Source organism: Equus quagga, chromosome 5 (assembly GCF_021613505.1).
Source record: "Equus quagga isolate Etosha38 chromosome 5, UCLA_HA_Equagga_1.0, whole genome shotgun sequence".
In the NCBI taxonomy this organism is placed as follows: Eukaryota; Metazoa; Chordata; class Mammalia; order Perissodactyla; family Equidae; genus Equus; species Equus quagga.
Genome location: NC_060271.1, coordinates 46,588,518 through 46,610,496, shown reverse-complemented (window position 1 = coordinate 46,610,496; position 21,979 = coordinate 46,588,518). Strand labels below are relative to the sequence as shown.

At 61.6% G+C, this 21,979-nt stretch overlaps 1 protein-coding gene across 13 annotated transcripts in view; it reads right to left on the bottom strand.

Annotated features, from left to right (window-relative positions):
- Positions 1-21,979, bottom strand: part of MEGF6 (multiple EGF like domains 6) — a 101,671-nt gene that overhangs the window by 70,788 nt on the left and 8,904 nt on the right. For 12 of the 13 annotated variants that reach the window (XM_046661921.1, XM_046661920.1, XM_046661918.1 and 9 more), the window contains exons 3-4: positions 20,267-20,376; positions 7,723-7,827 (exon numbers count right to left, since the gene is read on the bottom strand). In XM_046661921.1, the coding sequence (XP_046517877.1) occupies positions 7,723-7,827; positions 20,267-20,376 (215 nt within the window). The remainder of the gene's footprint in view (positions 1-7,722; positions 7,828-20,266; positions 20,377-21,979) is intronic. The other variant, XM_046661914.1, reaches the window with a different exon arrangement.

Genomic DNA, 21,979 nt, shown 5'->3' with positions numbered 1-21,979 from the left:
GCGCAGGGGTGAGAGGTGAGCCCTGCCACAGAGGCTCCCATGGTGGGGGCGGATTCCTGGGGTGATGAGAAGGGGCCCAACACAGTGGGGCCCTGGGCAGTGGTCCTGGATACCCCAGGGGGTCCCCAGGAGGCAGCCCCTTTGGAAGCAGGCTGGTGGGTCCACCCAGATGGGGGGAAGAAGGTTGGAGGGCTCAGGCGGCTCAGGTGGCTCCAGCTCCCTATGTGAGTTCCCTTCTACAAACACAGTGTCTCAAGGGCAGGGCCAGTGGCGTGCACTGTGAGGGTCTCTTCCAAGTGCAGGGACCCCTACACGCTGCACTGCCCTCCCTGGCCCTCTCCAGCCACCTCTGCTGCCCCCATGCCCCGACCCAGCTGCCTATCCTTCAGCCCTCCTGGTGTGGGATTCCCCACCTCGCCCCCCTGCAGGGCCATGAGCACCCAGGGCAGACACTCAACTTATCGAGCCTCCTGGGCTGGGGCTCTGCCCTCTGCTCCTCTCCACTGGTGAAGAAAGCCTGAGCCAGCAAGGGTCTCAAGGACCAGAGGGTGGAGGAGGGCATGCAAGAGCACCTCTGTGCAGTGCAGGTCTCCAAGGGCCGGGGACCAGGCGGCCTCAGCCATCATTGCCACCGACTCGGCTTGGCCCAGCTATTCCTCTGCCCAGAATAGGAAGCGCCAAGCCATCAACCGTGGCCAGCCGGGGGCTGTAAAATGAGGCACTGCAGCTGACTGGTGAGTGGGCAGCTGTCTGGCTCCACTTGGCCCAGTGGGCTGCCTGGAGAAGGTCCCCTCGGCCCAAACACACCTGGGGGAGCTCCTGTACCCACACTTTGTCAGGTCCGAGGCAGTGATGATCTGGGGACCCACACCGGGTACTCGGGCTGCATGGGTCCTCTAGAATCCATCCAGGCTCCCCCACCCCAGCAGGGGCCTCCAGGAGCATCCAGCCCCACCCTGTGGGTCAAGGGGCTGTCTGCCACCAGTGAGCCCATCACTGACCTCACAAATCAGGGACTGACAGGCTCAGTGGCCCCATCTGTAAAACGGGACAAGCACCCAGCCCCCGGGCACACACCAGGATGCCCCTGTGGTCCAGAGAAGAGCATTTCACCGGGAGAGTCTGGGGCAGCTTCCTGGGAGGGCAGGGGCACACAGTGTGGCCAAAGCAGGGGAAGGCAAATTGGCAGGGTCCTTTCAGGAGACCACCGGGAGGGCGAGGCGGGGCCTCTAGCCTGGGGCAGTCCCAGGGAGGCGTGGGGGCAGGTGGGGTGAGCTCACAGACCCCCCCATGCCCTAGAGGATCTGTCTCTTAGTTTCTCCTGTCGTAATTATGTCATTAGAAGCCCACCCCATCTCAGAAGCCAGCCCTGGGAGAGGCCCATTGTGCAGGGAGCCGGCCTGGAAAGACACAGTCCTTCCAACAGACAGAGGCGCCTTTGTGGGTGTTGTGGAGTGGGACGAACCTGGTAATTAGCCGACTCACTGGGGGAACATGAATGCCCTTCCCAGAGTCAGCCGCTTTGAGAGACGGGCTGGGACTCTGAGTGCGGGCCGTCCCCAGGCTGTCCTGGAGCAGCCTGCCTGCAGACGCGCTGCCCTGCAGGGACCCAGCCTGAGTGCAGGAAGGACCTGGAGCAGCCACTCCTGTCCCAGCCGACTGTCACGCCAGGAGGGACCAAGGCCAGAGGGCATAGTCAAAGCCACCCACACCCTCCACTCAACCCACAGGCAGCAAGAGCCACCAGGCAGACGCCCAGCACCAGCTCCCACAGGGAAGCAGAGCTCGCTGGAGGTTCCGAGAACTGTCCCCAAAGGAGGGGTTGAGGGCAGCCAAATGGGGCGTGTGGGGAGAAGCCAAAGGCTACAGCCACTCTGTCCACTCTGGCGGGGAGCAGAGCAGAGCAGAGCAGAGCGGGGCGAGGGGCCACCGCGGGGAGAGGAGAGCCACGCACAGCAAGCTGCTGGGTCACGGGGTTTCCCATTACCCAGAAACTGTACCAAGTGCCTCAAAGGCTGGACCCTGAGGGCAGTTCAGGCTGGGGGCCACAGTGAGGAGGCGCGTCCCCACCTGGGTGAACGGGGTCAGGTGCTCAGGAAGGACGCACTCCAACCCCTGAGGTCGGAAGCCAGCTGACCTCGTGCTGACAGCCAGCATGGCCCTCAAATGGCCCTGCCACCACGCTAAGGTGGCTGAGACACTCCAGCCCTAAAGGGGAAAGCGAAAACCTTCTGCTTGGCCAGGCCCAGAGGCTGATGCCGAGAACGGCACGGGGAGCCTGGGACCACAGCCAAGGATGCAGGTCAGAGGCAGGTCAGGACAGGTTAACCCCAGACCACACCCACAGGACGGAGTTGAGCTGCCTCCTGAGGGAATCAGGCTAGGTTAGGGGCATTGGGGCTGCAGGCCTCAGAACAGTGACCCCGTGGCAGGTGGCAGGACTGCAGGGGTGCTGGGACGTGGCCTCAGCTGGCCCGTTCAGCTCCAGCACCCACCAGGATGGTGCCCTCAGTGCAGACAAGACGGAGGGAGGCTGTGGAAGGAAACGTCCGTGCCCCAGAGCCCCGGCCTTCCCGGAGCCTCCCCCGTGGGTGGGATGGGCTGGCCAGCCCCTCCGTTCCCACCCCTCACCGAGGGCCAGACTCCAGGAGCACAGCAGCTCCCAGGCCTGGTCACGGCGGGTGGCCAAGAGCAGCCCCCCTGGGGCCAGCGGTCAGACTCCCACCCTCGGACACAGTGGGCAGCACTGAAGGGTGGCCTGGAAGGGCCGCTTCCTCTCCATTAATCAATTATCCCAATTTAGAAACAGAGTCGCCCTTGAGCCAAGGCTGGGGGTTCAGGACCCGCCCGGCCTGCCTCCTGCCCCCACGCCCCCACCCTGCTCTGCTTCCTGGTGTAGCCGCCATGGCTCCCACAGCCACCTCCAGCCCACTCCCAGGGACCCCCATCTGCCAGCTTCCTGCCCAGGTGGGGAAACTGAGGCTCCTTCCAAAGGCAGGCACCCGAGGGAGCCTGGGTGTGGAGGCTCCAGGGGGGACCACTGACGTCTCTCCCTGCTGGGCTGGGGAGGAGGCGGGGGCAGGCCACAGCAGGTCCCCAGGGGCACCTGCCAGGCCAGCCCCAGGCCAGCCCTCCTGGTTCCAGATCTTTCCAACGGGCTCAGAGAGGGAAGCTTCGGATCCTCGGATTCCAGGCTGAACCTTCTCCTGCGGTCCCCCGCAGGCCCTCCGGGCCAAACTGCTTTACTCCCTCCTCTCTGCTCCTGTGCCCCTGCCTTTCTCCCCTCTGGAAAGCCCACCCTGACTCACCTGAACCTCCCCGAACCTTCCACGGCCCACAGGCCCACCTCCTCCAGGAAGCCCTCTGGACCACCAGACCTCTGCTGGGCAGCACTGACGCCTGGTCCTCTGCTGGACCAAGGAGCCTTCCCAGAACTGCCTCAGAGACCCATCCAACACGCCCGTTTTACAGGTAAGGAAACTGAGGCCCAGAGGAGACCCAGAGGCAAAGCTTCTTGGACCAAGGAGGTACTGGAAGTGACCCAGGCCTCAGTTCTCAGGGACTGCACTTGTCCCCTAGGCCATGAGAAATGACTAGTGGTCATTCTGTCACGATTTATTGCACAAAGAAAGCCATATTAAGCAGTTAGTGTTCCTAAGCACACGTTTTTCTTGCCTGTTTTTCCTTAAAGATTCAACCCCAGGGGCCAGGCAGAGCACACGTCACCAGCAGACATGGCTGGGGGCGTCCTCCCGCGCTCCGTCTGGCAGCACACGCAGTGTGATCTGGGTGTAAAGGGAGGATGAAGCCTATTCTTGGCTGCTGAGAACCGTTCCTGGTCAGTCTGATGGAAATGATGCTCCAGCAGGACCCCCGGAGTCCAATAAGGATCAGGGGCTCCCCAGGGTCCACCTCCCTGCTCCACTGAGCAGCAGTCCTGCGGGGTGTCCCAATCCCAGGCCACCCCAAGGGAGAGGCCACGTGGGAGCCACACCTCAAGGAAGCTCAGGCATGCTGTGTGCACAGTTAGCCCAAGAACAAGGGCCAATCCTGGCCACCCTGTCATCCACTCCTCACACCCTCACATGAGTCCAACAGACCAGGCCACTGGGGAGAAAACGTCACCACCATCCTGTGGTCCTTCCCCACCAGGGCGCTCCATGCCTCACCTGCGTTGACACCTGTGACCTGTACGGACCTGCTAGTTTATACCCCCTAACAGAAGGGGAAACTGGGGTCCAGTACATTATCCTGGTCCCACAGGCACATCTGGATGGCACGGAAGCCCGCCCTGGACAAACGGCGCCCAGGCCTTGACTGTACCGAGGGCTCCAGGCCAGCCCCCACCCCCACCTCAGCCCGGCTGGCACAGGCCCCCTTTGTGCTCCTGCTGCTTCCGCAGAAAGCCTTCCAGGCGAGGTGGGAGGCGCGAGGTGGGTCAAAGCTGAGCCACCGTGGGCGGGGGGGGGGGGGGGGGGGGGTGCCAAGCGTGCAGAGGGAGGGGCTTTTCCGAGGAGCACGCCCCTCTGCTCTCCACAGTCAGCCCTGCAGGGTCCCTTTCTCCCTCCCTGACTCTTGTTCAAACAAAAGAATTTGAGGGAACCAAAAAATACGGCTTCTATTTTCAAAACTGGAATCAATCACAATTGGGGAGTTAGTTAAATATTCCCAACCGTGCTAGAGCTCAGGTCTTCGGTGTCCAAACCAGGTGGAGGACGGACAGGAAGGTGCTGGAGAGCTTCGGGCGTGAGCAGGACAGGGGCTGCCCCTGCAGGCGGGACTGCCCTCACGCCTGGCCTTGCCCACCAGTCCTGCACACCCAGTCCTGCATACCAGCCCTGCACACTTAGCCTTGCACAATTAGCCCTCATGCCCAGCCCTGCACACCTATGTCTGCACACCCAGCCCTCACATCCAGCTTGCATGCCCAGCTCTGTATACCCAGCCCTGCACACTCAGCCCTGCACACCAAGCTCTGCATATCCAGCCCTGCACACTCTGCTTGCACACCCAGCTCTGCATATCCAGCTCTGCACACTCAGCCTTTCTTCCAGGAGAGAGTGCCCCAGGAAGAGGCCAGGCAGCCACTCTCCAGCTGTATCTACTGCTCCCTGAAGGTCACATCTGCTCCCCGAGCAGCCACTCTCCCAGGAAGCCCCAACCCTGCAGGGCTGAGGGTGGTCACATGCCCAATTCTCCGGGTGCAGATGCTCCTGCCTGCCCTGCCTGGGAGTCAACGCAGGGTGGAGACCTGGGGATCTATCTCTCTCTCCCCCGAAGTAGATCTCAACTGGGCTCTACCCTGACCAAGGCCAGACACTGTACCCAGACAGCACGTGGCCAGAAGGTTCCAAGTGCTCACTGGGAGAGACTGAGCTTCCAGCCCCAGCTCTGCTGAGCGGGCAGCAACTGCCAGGCCTCCCTGGCGCTAGTTTCCTCTTCCACAAGAGGATGAAGTGAGGATGCGACGAGGTGATGCAGGCAGAGCATCAGCTTCCCGGCCCTCCTCCCGCCCCGAGAGGCCATCCCCATGGTGAGCAAGGAGAGCCGGGGCTGCTTTGGAGGCAAAGCCAAGCCCGAAGCCAAAGTTACAAGAGGCTGGTGGGCACAGAGCACATAAGCGCAGCCCCCACCCCACCTGGAGTACCCAAGTGTGGATCTGAGCCCACTCAGCAGGGGCCATCCTGGGCCCCCAGGACTGGGAGAGACAGGCCCCCTCCCACTGGACACAGAGTCACCCCCCAGATGCCGAGCTCCCTGTTGGATGCCTGAGCCCCCTCCACACTACACCCCTGCAAAGCCCTACACTCTCTGGTACCTAGGAGGCTAAGGGCCAGTTTCCCGTGGGAGGGGGTGCCGGCCCGTGAGGCTCAGTCGGGCGCCTGGACAGAGCAGCAGGCTAGAAGGTGCGGTGAGGGGAGTTGATGGTCGACAGAAAGCTGGGTAGAGCAGGAGGGGACTAGAGGAAGACCGGCCCTGATGGGCAAGGGCAGATTTCCCTGGCTGCTTCCCAGATGACGTGACCCAGGACAGGCCACACTGCAGAGTCACAGCCTCCCTACCTCCCCAAGCAGGGGAGCAGGGACCACAGCAGGGTCTGTTGCTGCTGATGGTCAAGTCACAAGCCATCCCAGCACCTTCCCAAAGGCAGCTCAAGCCTGGACTACCCTCCCACCCCACCCACACAGCCGTGATACTCCCAACGAAACTGAAGGCAAGCCGTGTGCACTTCTCAAAGGTTAGAGGAATGAGACGGAATGTCCTTGAAGCATTTCTGCACACCCACCTGGGGTCATAATTACAGAGGCGAGAAGAGGCGAGGCATGACAGCTGGGCCCCTCCATCCTGGCCTGGACCCCAGCCTGCATGGGAGTGGGGTGGGGTCACCTCTGGTCACCCCACAGAGGAGCTCCGGGTCTGAAACCACAAGGAGAGCTGGCTGAGGCTTGGAGCCAGGGCGGCACAGGGCTCAGGGCAGGGATGCCCAGCCCCTGGAGGGGCCCTTTCATCTGAGCACCACAGTGGCCTCACTGCATGGCCCGGGCAGCAGACCTCCCAGCCGCCCAGAGCCCAGGAAGCAGTCGGCTTGCAGAGCTGGCTCTTCAAAGAACCTTCCAGCTAACAGAGGACATTCGGTAAGCGATCAGAGTCACCTCAACAGCCAGCCTTTCCAACAACTGCTGGCACCCCTGGCTATGAGCACCCATCTCAGAACTCTGGGGCCCAGAACCTCCCAGGACCCTTGCCCTCAGCCCAGCGCTCACACGTGTGCTCACACAGGGAACAGCGAGAGGGCAGGGGTCCCCTCTACAAACAGGGGACCCCCTATTGCCTGATTTCCTGATTTCCTTCTGGTCACCTGCTGGGCATCAGGGAGCGTGGCAGGGCGTCCCAGGATGTAAGCCCAGCATCCACCTGGAAGAAGCCCCAGCTGCTCACCAGCAGCAAGTCCAAGGCGCCAGAAACCATCTGGGAGTATTTCATTTCAAGGGTGGCCGCGGCTCTGCGCCCTGTCCCAGCAGGGCCCTGCGGGCTCCGTGTGCAACGAAGGGACTCTGAACAAAGCCCTGAGGAGCTCTCATGCCACCCCAACCCATCACTCACGGAAATGAGGATGCAGGACTGCAGGGGTTCTTGTGACAATTTTCATGCATTTGCATGCACCTTTCTTTCCAAAAATTCTTTGAGCCCACGCGCCTGCTCTGAGCCTGTCCCCACCCGCCACCCGCGGCATCAACATCTCCCCGCAGGACGGAGTGTACGGGGCTTGATTTTTACCATGTGTCAGGCTTCCAGTTTACAGATGCACCAAGGTTTATGCAACCAATCGCCCCAGGTGGGACCCAGGATGTCCCCCATCTTTCAACATTAAGGACATGAGAGCCTCCAGCAAGCAGGAGTACAGCTCGGAGACCCATGGGACCGGCTGCTTCCCAGCCTGCCCCGCGACCCCAGCCGGACCCTGCTGTCTCTGCGCCTACTGTCCCCATCCACAGAGGCAGGATTGGATGGTGGTCACTCAGATTATGGGGTACAGAGGCATCTGCCTAGGAAAGGGAACTCAGGGCCACTCCCTCCTCCCAACCACCTCAGATGGGCTGCAGGGAGCAGGGTGAGGGGATTGAGAATGCCTGTCCATGCAGGGACTGCCCCTGCACAGCTGTGCCTCCCCCCCCTCCGCCCATAGCCAGGGCCTCGGTGCCTGGAGGGGGCTCCACTCACCATACTGGCAGCGGGGGCCCTGGAAGCCTTGGGGACAGTGGCACAGTTGGGCTGAGCCAGGCACACAGTGGCCACCGTTAAAACAGAGGCCAACGCTGCATTTGGCTGTGGAGAGAGGAGAAAAGGCACATGAGGAGGTGCAGAGCCTGGCCAGGACACGAAGTCCCTGGGGACCTCCCCACCCCCACCCACTGGGTTAATCTCCCCATAAGCGGAGGCCTTGGGCCTGGATGGGACCCAGACCCTCAACACAGAGAGGAAAGCCCCTCCGCCCGCTGCACCTTGAATGCACTTTGAGGGCTGAGCCCCCAACCCTGGCAGGCAGCCCCAACCTCCCTCAGGTCACTGCCCCAGCTCTGCTGTCCTGGGCCACACACTGCCCCACCCTCACTGGAACCTGAACACCCCAACTCATTTCAGTTGGATGTGAGAGTTCCAGGGTATTTTCTGGAGGCAAGGACGGAGTGGGGGGTGGGGCCTGTGGGAGGAGGGTGGGGAGTGCGGGGGGCAGGGGAACAGCCCATGGCTGAAAGGGGGGCTGAGAGCTTGGCTAAGGACCCTCTCCAGCCCCTGCAAGACCCTGATGGTGGAAACTCTCAGGCTGGTCCCACGCCAAGGACGGGTAATGCCAGCCCAAGCCAGCAGGCCCTGGGGAGGGGAGGAGGGGGGATCCTGGGCTGGAGGTCAGGGCTGGGAAGAGCTGCCTCCTCCACTCTCCAGAGGACACTGCCTGCTCCCAGACCTCCCCACCCCAGCCCTCTGGGCCCACAGAGGCCGCCCACCCATGCCGTGGGTGGGTGCTAATGAGCCCCACCCTCCCAACAGGAGGCCACTAGTGTGGGTGGAGGAGGCTGCAGCTGGCCCAGGTCGGGGGCTCCAGGTGGGGAAGGACAGGTCCTTGAGGCTTGGCAGGCAGCTCCCCTGCGGCCTGACAGTCCCAAACTGCCCACTGCCCCCCATCACAGCAAGTACCCCAACTCCGGCTAGACCAAGTACCTCCTGGGGGGGCTTCCGCACCAATTTTCTCGGCCCTGTAGCCACCATCCTCACACCCCCACGTGCAGGAGGGCCAGGCCAGGCAGGTGGGCTGTACCCTCACCCCCGTGACCCCAACGACCCAGGCCTGAGTCCAGAGGCTTCAGGGGTTCTCACTGGGTGAGGGGACACTCTGAACAGTGACCTGCTCCCCCAGAGCTCCCGAGCCTGGTGCAACTCGTGGGTTCAGCGAGCTTAAATGTCACTGACGACATTGCCAGCAGGAGCAGGGAGAGGAGCTCCAGACAGCCCCTGGGGGAGGGATGCTGGCCAGGCACATGAGTCCAAGCAGTGCTCTGGACCAGGTGCTGTGCCTGATGAGGAAACCAAGGCTCAGAGACATGCTGCACGTAGCCCCTGGCCACACAGCCAGTGAGGAGGGACCAGGTCCCAGGACTCTCCCACATAGCATCTGGGGTCAGGAGGACCCGGCCCAGCCCAGGGAGAAACAGGTCCTGTTCAGGATGCATCTTCCTCCTCTACGTCCCATAACCCCAGTCTTGGAGGGATTCCCCCCTCAGGCCACCCTGCAGAGGTCCCAGCTGGCGCTTATTCATGCCCGGCAAACGCAGGCCCCACTGGCTTCCTCCTGCCTGCCCACACCTGCAGCTGGAGGATATGAGCGAAATGGGGTGGGAGTGGGGGCTGGGGGACAAAGTGGGTGCCACAGAGGGGTGGTGAGGAAGCACATAGTGATCCTGGAGACCACACTCATGCAGCATCAGTATCCCAAGTGCTGAGGGTCTGAAACCTATTGACCCCTGCACTTCTCTTGAGGGAGAGAGGCCAGCTGTGTTTATTTTTCACATCTTAAGAAGGACTTCATTGTCCCGGAGACCTCCAGCCCCAAACCGCCAAGACGGGCCACGCCTGGGGTGGGGAGAAGGCACCCAGCCTGGAAGCCCACCCCCTGGACTGTGACCCCCAGGGCCCTCTCAGGTCCTGCCCACGTTAAGGACCAGCCTGGGGCCCCAGCTGCCAGCGCTCTGCCTTGCGTCCGCTTCTGATTTTGGTTTCAGAGCTCAGGAGAAAGCAGCCCCGGCAGCCTGTTCCCGCTCCCCTGGGCGGGCGCTCTGCCTGAAGCCTGTGGCTCCTCCATCCCCCAGGCTGGCCCGGCCCTCCCGGATGTCAGGTGCCCTCTCTGGAACCTGTGCCCACAGTGGTCACTCGCCCCTCATCCCACACCCTGCTCCATCACCCCCCAGACTAATCCTAAACAGAGGAAAGGAAACGAGCTCTGAAAAGCCCTATCAAGACCTCGACTCCTACTGTCCCCATGCAACATCCCCGGTGGTCTGGGCTGAAGACCCCATCTCTCGAGGTAAGTCGAGCCAAATCCCTCCCCTGGAGCGGGCAGCGACAAGCACATGGGCCAGGGGACCCCTTGTCTGTCCTGTGTCCCAGACAGACATCCCTCATCCATCGCCACCCTAGGCTGACACAGCTATGAGATCGCTGGACAGACCCCGGACGAGCCCATTGGACCAGTGTCTACAGAGAGACGGCTTTGTCATTTCTGAGCACGCAGTCAATGTAAACAGTGTCACCATCACCCAGAGGCTCGGGCCAGATGCCCAGGAGCCACCCTCACGGGCACTCGACAGCTCACACCGTGTCCAGCGCACAGTCAGGCCAATGGGTTCTACCCCCGCTGTACCTCGAGCACACCATCTCCCTCCATCTCCACACCAGTCAGAGCCGCCACATCGCTCCCCACAGATGCCTTGTAGCTGGCCCTGGCTTTTGCTCCTGTTTACCCACTTTCTCTACCCGCAGCCCTCAAGATATTTTACAACAGGAATCGGACGATGGCAATGGTGGAAAACCCTTTGGTGGCTTCCCACTGACTTGGCACAAAGCCCCCTGACCGCCCGTCAGACCCTGCCCAGCTCTCGGCTGCTGTCTGCCTGGATATCTTCTCTCTTCCCGAGATGTCACTTCCTCAGGGAGTCTTCCTAATCCCCAAATCAGCACTGTGGTACCCTGCAGTCTTCCACCATAGGGCCTCTCCACCGCACCCAAGCAGTTAACCGGGGCGACAGCTTATCTCCCTGGCCATGGCTCCCCGAGGGCAGGCACCAACTCCACCTTGCTCACCGTCGTGCTCCTCGCGCCACCGACACCTGGAAGGTGCTTGATAAGTTTTTTTGAATGAATGAATGAATGAATGAGCAAACGAACAAGACAACTAATGGCAGGCAGAGCTGGAAGTGGGCAAGGTATTTGTCGAGAAGCCTTAGGGGGAAGGACAGGAGCTCAGGATTCAAGACAGAGGGATGCAAACGGCAGCACAGCCAGAGATGGGAAAAAAGAAAAGGTTTCACAACAGAGATGCACAAAGCTATGCCCCAAACCCAGAAGGGGTGCTCCTGGTGGCTCCGAGGCTCGTGGGATGCTGGAAAGACAAGGACACCACAGACAGAGCCCGGGACCAGGGCCAGGGGTGGCACGGAGTGGTGCTGGGCACGTTCCACACGTGGCAGGAGTGGAGCTCGGGGCAGGACAGAGCACCGCCACAAAGGGACAGGGCCCCCCGCAGGGCACCCAGGGGTCCAGCCCTGCAGGACCCCACCCCTCAGGCCTGGCAGCACCACGGGGATCTGCCTCTCGTGTCAGAAGGATGTGGCAGTGGTCAGGGACCCCAGGGCAGTGGTCAGCAGCAGAGCCCACCCCTTCCCCTATCACTAAAACCAGCAAACAACGGTGGTGTCTCTCTCCAGGGCACAGCACAGACCAGATGGCGGTGGCACGTTGTCTCCGCCACAAGGACAAGCCCCCAAAAAAAGCCCCCAACAGGCGAGGAGAGAGACCCACAGTCAGAAGGCGGAAGAGCTCGCTCTGAGGAAACGGAGCTCAGGGGCATGAGCCCACGGCTCTAGAGAGCGTTGGGTCTCCTCCGAGGCAGAGGGCGGGCACCGTGTAATGAAGAGAGAGGGGTGGACAGCAGGAAGACCAGGGGACTCCTGGAGACCAGACTGTAAAACTCACAAACTGTCAAACTCACCACATGCTGTCCAACGGGGGCCACGGGGCTTCACAACACAATGTAGAGGTTTCTAAGTAACGAATTGGTTTTATACTATTAGTTAATTTAAAAAAAACAATGAATCTTACAAGCACCTACTGTGTGCCAGGCCCAAGGCAGGAGTTCTGCTTGGGGACTGTCCCTTGTGGCTGTCAGCTTGGCCGAGACGGCACTCACAGGCCCTTGGGCCCCAGAAGGAACCATCCGAACCCACAAGTGTGAGAAATGCAAGTTCAGGTGCAGGTGACCTGGGGCCACGGTGCCCACGTGCAGGCGGAGGGCAGGCCTGAGCTAGGGCGAGACACTCACAGCTGAAGAAGGCCCCCAGTAACTGCCACCTCAAACCCTGACTGGCTCCCCACCGCCCCAGAGGCTTCAGCAGGGCGAGGGCGCTTGGGTTTGTAGACATGTGTTCAAGTTCCAGTTCTGACACTTATCAGTTGGTTAGAAACTTGGGCTACGCTCCCTTACAGGCCATTTGCACACATCAAACTCGGTATTCTCAACGACCCTTCGCACTGTCCCTGTCACCTCCAACGATCACCTGAACCTGGAGAAGCACACCCCATCTGCAGAGCCCACTTGCAGGGCCGCACGGGTCTCCCTGCCCACGATGCAGAACATCTCTCCCCAGTGTACAGACTGAGAGCCGGAGGCACGGGGATGGTGACCATCACCCAACCGTCCCAGCTTTGGGGTGAGGCTGGGCGGGTCTGCCCACATTCCTAGAATCAATGGCTTGGAGGGCCCTGAGGGGTGTCCAGACCCGAGGGTGCTCTTGGCCGGGCCCGGGTGCAGGACGGCAGCTTTGGGGAGCACGGTGGCAGGGCGAGGGCAGCGCGTCTAGACATTTTCTGCGGCCTCTTAACAGCCACTGTCTGTCACGGAGAAAGGCCAGAAACGTCTGCACGGCTGGACCTCCAATGAACCCGCTACGAGTGGCTGGAGCAGCGCCCAGCACAATGCCCCGTCCAGGACGGGCTGACTATAGAAACCCCCTCCTCTCCAAGGGCTTGGCTTTCGCTAGTTTGGACCCCAGGCCACTTCCCTGGAACTGCTGCCCGGCCGGGCCGCCGGTTCCTTCTCTTCTCTCCCCTGAGCAGCCATCTGGTGGAAAGTTGGAGCGAGCCCAGGCGGGCAGGTGTGATCCAGGCTGACCAGTTTCTCCCAGTCTGCTAAGCCACCCACCCGCCACAGGCTGTGAACACAGGGCCGAGGTTGCCAAATGTGCACAGGGAAGAAACGTGGGGCCTTCTCAAAGCCAGCCCTGAGAGTGAGCAGTCGCCTGCATCCCCCGGCACCTCCACCACGGTGGCCCAGAGACCACGCAGGGCAGGCTGGTTCAGCACGAGAGCCCACGAGGACTCAGCGCTGCGGCTCAGGCGTCGTTCTCATCTCATGGCTGAGGGTGCTGGGCAGCGTTTCCTAAGCCTCGCCCAAGCCACTGATAAGAGCTGCCTGTGAGCAGGTGGGCGTGGGAAGCGCAGTGCCCACCTCACGGCCAGGAGTGGCTAAGGAAGGGAAGCCACTTCCTTGGGAACCCAAGGCCCCTCGAGGCCGTGAGCCCCTCCTGCCTTGTCCCTCTGTCCCTGTTCCTGCCACCCAAACCTGCTGGCCCACGACTCAACGCTGGCTGGGGGCTAGGAGCCCCAACCACATGTCCCAACCTCAACCTCCCCCAACCCAGACCCTTGCCACAGGGAGGGAGTCAGTTCAGCTCCACGCTGGACACTGAGGCTCCAAGCTCCCAGAGAAGGGCCAAGGCCTCCAGGCCAGCCCCCTGTGCCATGTGCCGACACCAGCGCCCACCACACAGGTGGGTCCCGGGAGACAGGTGGGTGGACAGACTCTTTCTGCCCAGAGTCAGGCCCAGCTCCCAAAGCTGCTGCATGGCAGCAAGTCTGGGACACAAGCTGGCCACATGGGTTTGGGAGATCGTGTCCTGTCAATAAGAGAGGTGGCAGAGCAAGGGGACCTGATGATGACGACAGAAGCCCACTGCCCACTCCAGGCCAGCATCCATCCCAGGCTGTGAGCCCCTGAGAGCAGACGGGAGCAGGGCAGCATATCTCTGCCTACTCCCCCTCCTCCCTGACCCCCACCATGCCAGCCCCCAAAGGTGGTCGGCAGGCCAGGGGCCATGCACCTGAAACCTTCCAGAAGGGCTGGACCTGGACTGCCAGCTCCACCTGGCACTAGGATGGCTCCAGGTGGTAGTGGCATCTCTGTGTCTCATCACCTGTGCTCCCCACTACACCGGAGCCCCCGGGAGAGGCTCGGGGTCCTGTCACGGTGAATCAGCAGGGCCCCCTAAGGGACCAGAACCCAACTGACCATCAGTAATTCCTGGCCAAATCGATGAGTGAAACTCCCCCACCCTCTGCTAAGGTCATGAAGTAAGTCCCAGGACTGTGTCTGAGATAGCAACGACACAGAGCTCCACGTGGGTCTCAGCCGGAGGCCGGGGCTCAGTGGGCAGGCTGTCGGCCACCGCCCCGCCCCTGCCCCCCACCAGGCATCCTGAGGACTCCAAAGCCTCCACATGGGCTCCACGTGCCCTGCAGCGGGACTGTGACTGTGAGTATGAGCACACATATGAGCGAGCGCACATATGTGGGTATGGACACACTTGTGCAAGTGTGAGAACGTACATACATGTGTGAATGAACATGAACCTACGTGCACAGGTGTGTGAGCATGAGCACATGCATGCAAGTGCACATGCGTGATTGAACACGTGTGAGCAAGCATATGTGAGTGTGAGCATGTGTGTTTGAATGGACCCAGGCACATGTGCATGTGTGTGGACACATATGTGTGAGGCTGTGAGTGTGGAAGCTTGTCTGGGTGGACAGCAGGTCCCATGCAGGAGCGGCATGGGTGTGCAAACGTGGGCACCAGGCCATGCTAGTCTGCATGTGACTCCACAGCTTGGAGAGACCCAGGGGGTCAGGGCTCAGCAGAACAACATGCCCCACCCCCGGCAACTGCGTGGGCATTTGTGTCCACACCGAGGACGGGAGAGCCGAGATGCTGGCCCTGCAAATTCCCACGCTGGGCGTGGGGCTGACGGGTGTCCAGAACGGAAAAGGAAAAGCGAACGGCAGAGGCAGGAAAGCAGAGGGCGGCCCTCCCTGGGGTCTCATGGCGGCCTTCCTGCCACTCCAACCAGCAGCCCAGAGCCACAGGATCACAGAGGAGGGAAGAGAGACCGGCATGGCTCACCTCCCAGCAGCGGACGCTGGACACAGGGGCACCAAGCCCAGGCCCTGCCCCAGGGGCCCCTGACCATAAGTACCAAGGCCAAAGGCGCGTTAGCACCCAGACCCAGGGCTGCATCCAGCGGTCTGGGCTCCCATCCCCTCGGCCAAGCCCACTTGGGCAGGGGGCAATGGCACAGCCCCTCCTGGGTTCCTGCAGCAACAGACCATGTCAATCCCCCAGACGGGCTGGCATCCCCCGGGCAGCAGGAAGGCAGGAGTCAGTGAGGGGCAGGGACAGCCTGTGGAGAAAACTCTGGGTCACCACACTCAGTGTCCTCCCAGGGCGCAGTGACCTCTGAGGGTCTCCTCCAGAGTCATGGGCCAGGCCGCCCCAGCCACCCAGGGCACACACAGGGGGTCTGGAGGCCTCCAAGGTCCTGGGACCCCAAACTTCTCGGAGGCACAGCCAGGGCAGAGACTCCCAGACCCAGCGGCCACTCCATCAGCAAATCCAGAATCCCGCCACTTCTCACCCCCACGCCCCGACCACCCTGGGCCGAGTCCGCCACCTCTCCCCTGGGCCATCGTGAGCTCCTGGCCATCCTGCTCTGGCCTCTGCCCTGCACAGCAGACCGTGTCCCCCCTCCGCTCAAACCCTGCACCGGCTTCCCATCCTTACAAGAGCCCCAGGACCTGCCCCCTTGCGATGGGTTGAATCATGTCCCCCAAAGATTCATGTCCACCCAGGACCTCAGAAAGTGACTTGTTTGGAAATAGGGTCTTTGCAGGTGTGACTAAGATAAGGACTGAGTTCACACTGCATGGGGATCAGCCCCAAATCCAATGAAGTCCTTATGAGAGAGAAAAGGACACAGACACACAGGAAGACGGCGGCCACGTGAAGACAGAGCAGAGACTGGGGTGACGCAGCCACAAGCCCAGGAACGCCGAGGACCGCCAGCAGCCGCCAGCAGCCAGAAGATGCAAGGGCTCCTCCCCCAGGGCTCCCAGATGCTCGCAGTCCTGCCGAGGCCTCGACTTCAGATGTCTGGCCTCCGGAACCGCGAGAGAGTAAATGCGAGTTTATTCAAGGCCCATATGAGCAAGGCCCACTGCTCACGTCACAAGGACCATCCATGCCCCAGACAGAGGGTCGTCCCAGACCCCCATCCAAGCCAGCAGCCCCTCCCTGGGCCCCTTCCCGCCTCGTTGCGCCCTGGAGCATTTTTCACACACCTGCTGCCACAGAACCGCTTGCTTGCTTTCCTGAGTGTTGCCTGCCATAGGACATGAGTTCACTGAGAACAGGGCTGGAGCCAGTCTCTGCCCTTGCCACCCTTGTGCACCAACCACAGCGCAGGGCCGCCACAAATGTTCGTCAAGTGGATGGCCCGTGTCAGCACTTCCCAGCAAATGCTTCAGGGGCACTTTTATTATTCTGACTTTGGTGCTTCTTTTCCTTCCTTTCTTTTGAAAGAAAGAATTAGTTTGGAAAACACTACATAGTCTGTCTCAGGAATCCACAGTGCCTGTTAGCATATTAAAGGCTCTCAGAAGTCCTGCAAAAACAGAACCTGCTTAACCGTGCTTTGCTCAGAGCTCCCTGGACCACAGAATCCCCTTCCCAGAGCTCTTCACATCCCACAGAGCTGGTGTGGCTCCTGTCACCTCCTCAGGCTGTGCCCCTCCATCCTGTGGCCTCCTCGGATGGACTGAGCCCAGCCAACATGGAGAGAGTTCGAGACCAGAGCTGCAGACGGTGTTCCTGGCACCTCACTCCTGGGGGCATCCACCTCAGGGTCTGCATGCTGAGGGTCTGGGCGGCACAGCTACTCCAGGCCTGGCACGTCTGTGCAGTCAGGGTCCCCCCCTTCAATGAGGGGAAGCCAGGACCCAGGGCAACTAGAGCTGAAACATGAGGAAGCTCCAGGCAAAATGCATCACCCGAGTGTCACTGATAGGCATGGAATTCAGAGAATCACTGAGCAGGGAGACGGGGCCTCCACAGCAGAAGGGGTCAGAGCCCAGCTGCCCCCCGGGCGCACGTGTGCGGGGCCACGCGGATCCTGGGGAAGCCCCTGGTCATCAGGCAGCACCGCCCCGCCCAGCCAGCACTTCTTCTCTTCGGTCACGGCCTGGTCACAGTGCTGCTAAGTGGGTCTTGGAGAAGTCCCAGCAGCGTTCGGAGCTTCCTGCCATTGTCTCGCCCAGGCACTGCGCCTTCTCCTCGGTCCTACACACACACCCCAGGGCCCTGACACTGCCCCGCACGAAGCTGCATCTCCCAGGTGTGCAGGTGCCTTCCCCAGCCGCCCACACTCCTCCTGCCCGGGGCTCCCGTCAGCTCCCTCACACCCCAGGCCCCACCTGGCTGGCCTCGCCTGCCTGTCCTCACAGCGATGCCCCAGTTGGCTCTGTGCTCCCCATCACACCCTTGTCACATCAGAATCTGCCAGCAGCCAGCCTCCTCATCAGACCTGAGCTCCCCATGGGCAGGCAGTGAATACTCACGGCTTGGTGGCAGCTGAGCAAAAGCCAAACGAATGAAGGAGTGCAAGAATGAATGAATGAATGAACAAACCAATGCACACATGCCCACACCCCTCCCACCCGTGAGAACCCCCACCCCGTCTCCTGCACACACTGGTGACTCAGACACTGGGGGACAAGCAAGGTCCCAAGAGGCCAGATCACAGGGCTTTTCCTGGATCATTAAAACAAACAGATAAAAGCCAAAAACATAAATCAGTAAATCCTGACCTAAAAATGATTTTTTAAAAACAAACAACCAAGAAAGCCAAAGCTTCAAGTTCAGGATACACATGGGGACCCTGTCCTGTGTCTCCGGCGGATGTGACAACCTGGACCTCCCGGGCCTGGCCCCGCATTTCCCCACCACCTCAGCCTGGCCCCAGCCCATTTCCCTCAGCCCCGCGAGGCTCAGGCTGCCCTGTGGAGGGTCCCAGCCGAGACCCCTCCCCAAGCTGAGGAACTTGAAGTGCTTCTGCCCTTCTGGGGCCCCACCTCCCAGTGAGCAGTGTGGCCTGGCCCCCCGCTGCATCCCTTCCCCTGCCGGCCCGCCAGGCCAGGCATAAGAAGGCAGAGCTGTGGGACAGGCCCGGAGCTCACACAGAGCTAGACTGGGGATGAAACGCTGTCACAACCCTGGCCCTGTGGACCTGTCCCAATTTGAGCCCCAAATTCCCAAGAAGCCAGCACTCAGGCCTCAAATCCGAAGTAGGGAGAGGTCAACCTGGCCTCCCAGGGTGGGGCTGGGCCTTGGCCCTGCACTTCCCTCACCTGACCCTGGAACGGTTGCTCCAAGACACAGGTGAAACCAAGGATGACCGGACACCAGCTCAGGGGTGCAGGAAGAGACAATAATCACGGGGACGCTGCCGTGCAAACCTGGACCTGCCCCCCGGCTCCCTCCCCCAGCCCATGAGGGGCGCGCACACCCCCCACTCTGAGCCTGCACTGCACTTGTGCACCCATGTCCTTTTCTGGGTGTGAGAGGCCACGCTCCCCACCGTGAACCCCAGGGGTGGCAGGCCTAGGCCCCACTCCCTCTGCTCGCCCATTATTGGTTCACCAGTTACTGGAGCCACCTCTGGGAGGCCTGAGGAGACCCACCTCAGAGCAGGAACCCGGGGGACCTCAGTTTTGATGTCCGCCTTGCACCCCCACTCAACAGACCCCTTTATTTTCCCAGATGCCAGAAGCAGAGACCGTCTCCCATCAGCCACTGCAATCACAGCGCCAGGGAGAAGGCCGCTGTCGGGGCCTGGCCACCTCGCTGAGGGCCCAGCTGGCCGGCACCCAGCCCCGGCGCCTCTCCTGCCCGCACCGGAGGCCCCTGAGCAGCTTCCTTCTATTGCGTCCTCCAACTCCCTTCCTGGAGAGAATTGTTCATTTCCTCTCCTGGGAAAACATTGCCACATCCTTTTCTTTCCCCTCTTCCCGCTGGAGTTGGCATGAGGACGTCTCTGGACCCTGTTTATGGGCCCCTTCATTTTCTGTGTGAGGAGGGACCCAGGGGCCCTGAGGACCGCTGTGTCCAGTTCCCGTCCCAGCCACAGAATGACCCACCCACACTTAGCCCCCGACTCAGGGGAGCCCTGACCCCAGCCACTCCCCACAGCCCAGCCCCATCCCTCACCTCACGTCACCAGATGCCACGTCACTGTTCCAGGGGAGGCCAGACCTCTGGGCCGATCTCTCCAGGGAAGAGATGCTGACTACTCTTACCCAGTCAGCCTCACCTGCCAGTCCCCTGTTCCCACAGCCTCCCACCTGTGCCCATGCCCACTTGCAGGCCCACCTGTGCCCACACCCACCCACCTGTGCTCACAGCCTCCTGTCCCCACAGCCACCTGCAGGCCCACCTGTGCCCACACCCACAGGCCAGCTTCCCAAACAGCTGCTGCAGCTGGACTCCACTGCCGTGAGCCCTGTTCCTTTATGAAGCAGAGGCCTCACAGCCACCCGCTAGGATCAGACAAGTCACTTCCAGCCCCAGCCCGCTTCTCAGGGCCTCAGCCTCTTTGTCTATAAAAGAGGTTGCTGGTGCCCCCCCGGGGTTGGGTTGTCATGTGCGGTGTGGTGCCGCTCGTATGTGCTGATACTCAGGGGTCCCCCTCTCTCTCTGAGGGAGGCAGCGGCTGACTCCACTCAGTAGATGGGAAGACTGGGCCCAGGGTGCCAGCAAGTGGGAGGCGGGACAGGAGTCGCGCGTGCCCACAGAGGCCAAGGGCCCACTGCCCAGCACCAGACCTTTCTGGGAACAAAGCAGGCAGAAGGATCCCGAAAGCAGGGGCATGGGCATGGCCAGGCAGGTGGTCCAGGGGTCACACCCCCTAACACCCACCCTGAGCCAGGCTCAGAGTCGCCTGAGCCCACGGACACCAACTCGTGGCCCACAGCCACCCTCAAACCCCTTCCTGATGCCAGGCTCTCAGGCGCCAGCAGCCAGCCCCAGACCCTCCAGCTCAGAGCCCCCACAGCCCAAGCTTGCTCTTTCTGCAGCTCCTGCCAGCATCAGCGCCGGGGGAATCCACCGTTCCTTCTGTCAGTGTCTCGTTCTAACAGGCTGTGGCGACAGAGTGGCTGAATGAGAGGCCCTGGATGTCGCTCACGCTGCTGGGAGCAGTCGCACGAGCGGGGAAACGCAGGGCCTGCATCCCACCGCAGCCGGAGGAACCCGGTCCCTTAGACACGGCCTCTGCCAAGGGCCGATGTAGTGTCTGCAGAGTGGCAGGCGAGACAGCGGGAGGGCACTCACGGGAGAGGCAGCCCCGGTCGCCAGGCTGCTGGCTCCACCCTGGGCAGCACCTGAACACGGTCTGGGTCTCCATGGTGTACACCTGCCTGTAGCTTGTGTAGTACATGGTTCTAGAAAAGAAAGAGAGAAGGGAAGTGTTGACCATGGAGAGCCCAGCGCTCTTGCCACACCGCCTCCCCAAGACTGCGTCTCCAAGCGTCCCCACTTCACAGCTGAGCAGGTGGAGGCTTGGAGGCAGGTAGAAGGTCTATGACCCTAGGCCGGGCCACACCCGCGTGGACGAGGGGCCAGCAGGGGGGTGCACGGCCATCCGGGAGCCAGCAACAGTGGCCTCGTGCCGTGCTCTGCCAGAGAACACGCTGCCCCGCCCCCACCCCACCCCCACTCAGCTGGGTCACGCTGCCCTGGGTTCTGGCTGCACCCCCGACCGCAGGGCTCCTACACCCCAGCTCCTCTTCAGGTGTCCACAAGGACAGGACTGGACACATGGACGTGTGGGGGCAGGAGGGAGGGAGAGGGACAGAGAGTGGAGTCACCCAAGGAGAGGAAGGGGACACCCCTGGGGCCACCCTGTAGCCTCCAGACACAGCAACCCCTCCCCCTCCCACTGCAGTCTGTAGGAACAGAGACCGACAGCGGCCAACAGCCGCTGGGTCAAGAGCCCTTGAGCCCCTGGGATGCCCAGAGGGCCTGGGCTCCCGTCTCCAGGGAACAAACACACCCTGGCTCAGCTCTCGGGCCACCCTGGGGACCCAGACCCCATAGACAAACAAGGGCCACTGCCCGGAAGCGTGAGTGTGTGCACACTGCACAGGGCGCCTCGGGAGGGCTGTGCAAAACCCGCCTTGGCAGGACATGAAACCACTTGCCTGGACAGAAACCGACCGCAGCAGCGGACAGGATTTGGCAGAGCGGAGAGTGTTTGGGCCTTCCACCGTAAATATTTATCCCTCTCCCGGGGCTACGTGCTGCTCCCTTCGGGCACCCGGAAGACGGGGCCCACCGGCCCATCGGCCACCCCTGTGTCCTCGAAAGTTAGAGATCCCTGGAGAGATCTGGTCAGCCTGTGCCTCCACGGCCCTCAAGAAAGCTGACCCCTCATTCCCCTGCAGCTCACATGGGACACAGCTCACACGGGACAGCTCACATGGGACACAGCTCACATGGGATATGGCACATGGGACACAACTCACATGGGACACGGCACATGGGATACAGCTCACATGGGAGACAGCTCACACGGGACAGCTCATGGGACACAGCTCACACAGGACAGCTCATGGGACACAGCTCACACGGGACAGCTCACATGGGACACAGCTCACCTGGGACATGGCACATGGGATAGAGCTCACATGGGAGACAGCTCACATGGGACAGCTCACATGGGATACAGTTCACACGGGACATCGCACATGGGATAGCTCACACGGGACAGCTCACATAGGACACAGCTCACATGGGACGACTCACATAGGACAGTTCACATGGGATACAGCTCACACGGGACAGCTCACACAGGACACAGCTCACATGGGACAGCTCACATAGGACACAGCTCACACGGGATACAGCTCACAGGGACAGGTCACATGGGACACCTCACATGGGACACAGCTCACACAGGACACAGCTCACACGGAACACAACTCACATGAGACAGCTCATCCAGGACACCTCACATGGGACACAGCTCACATGGGACACAGCTCA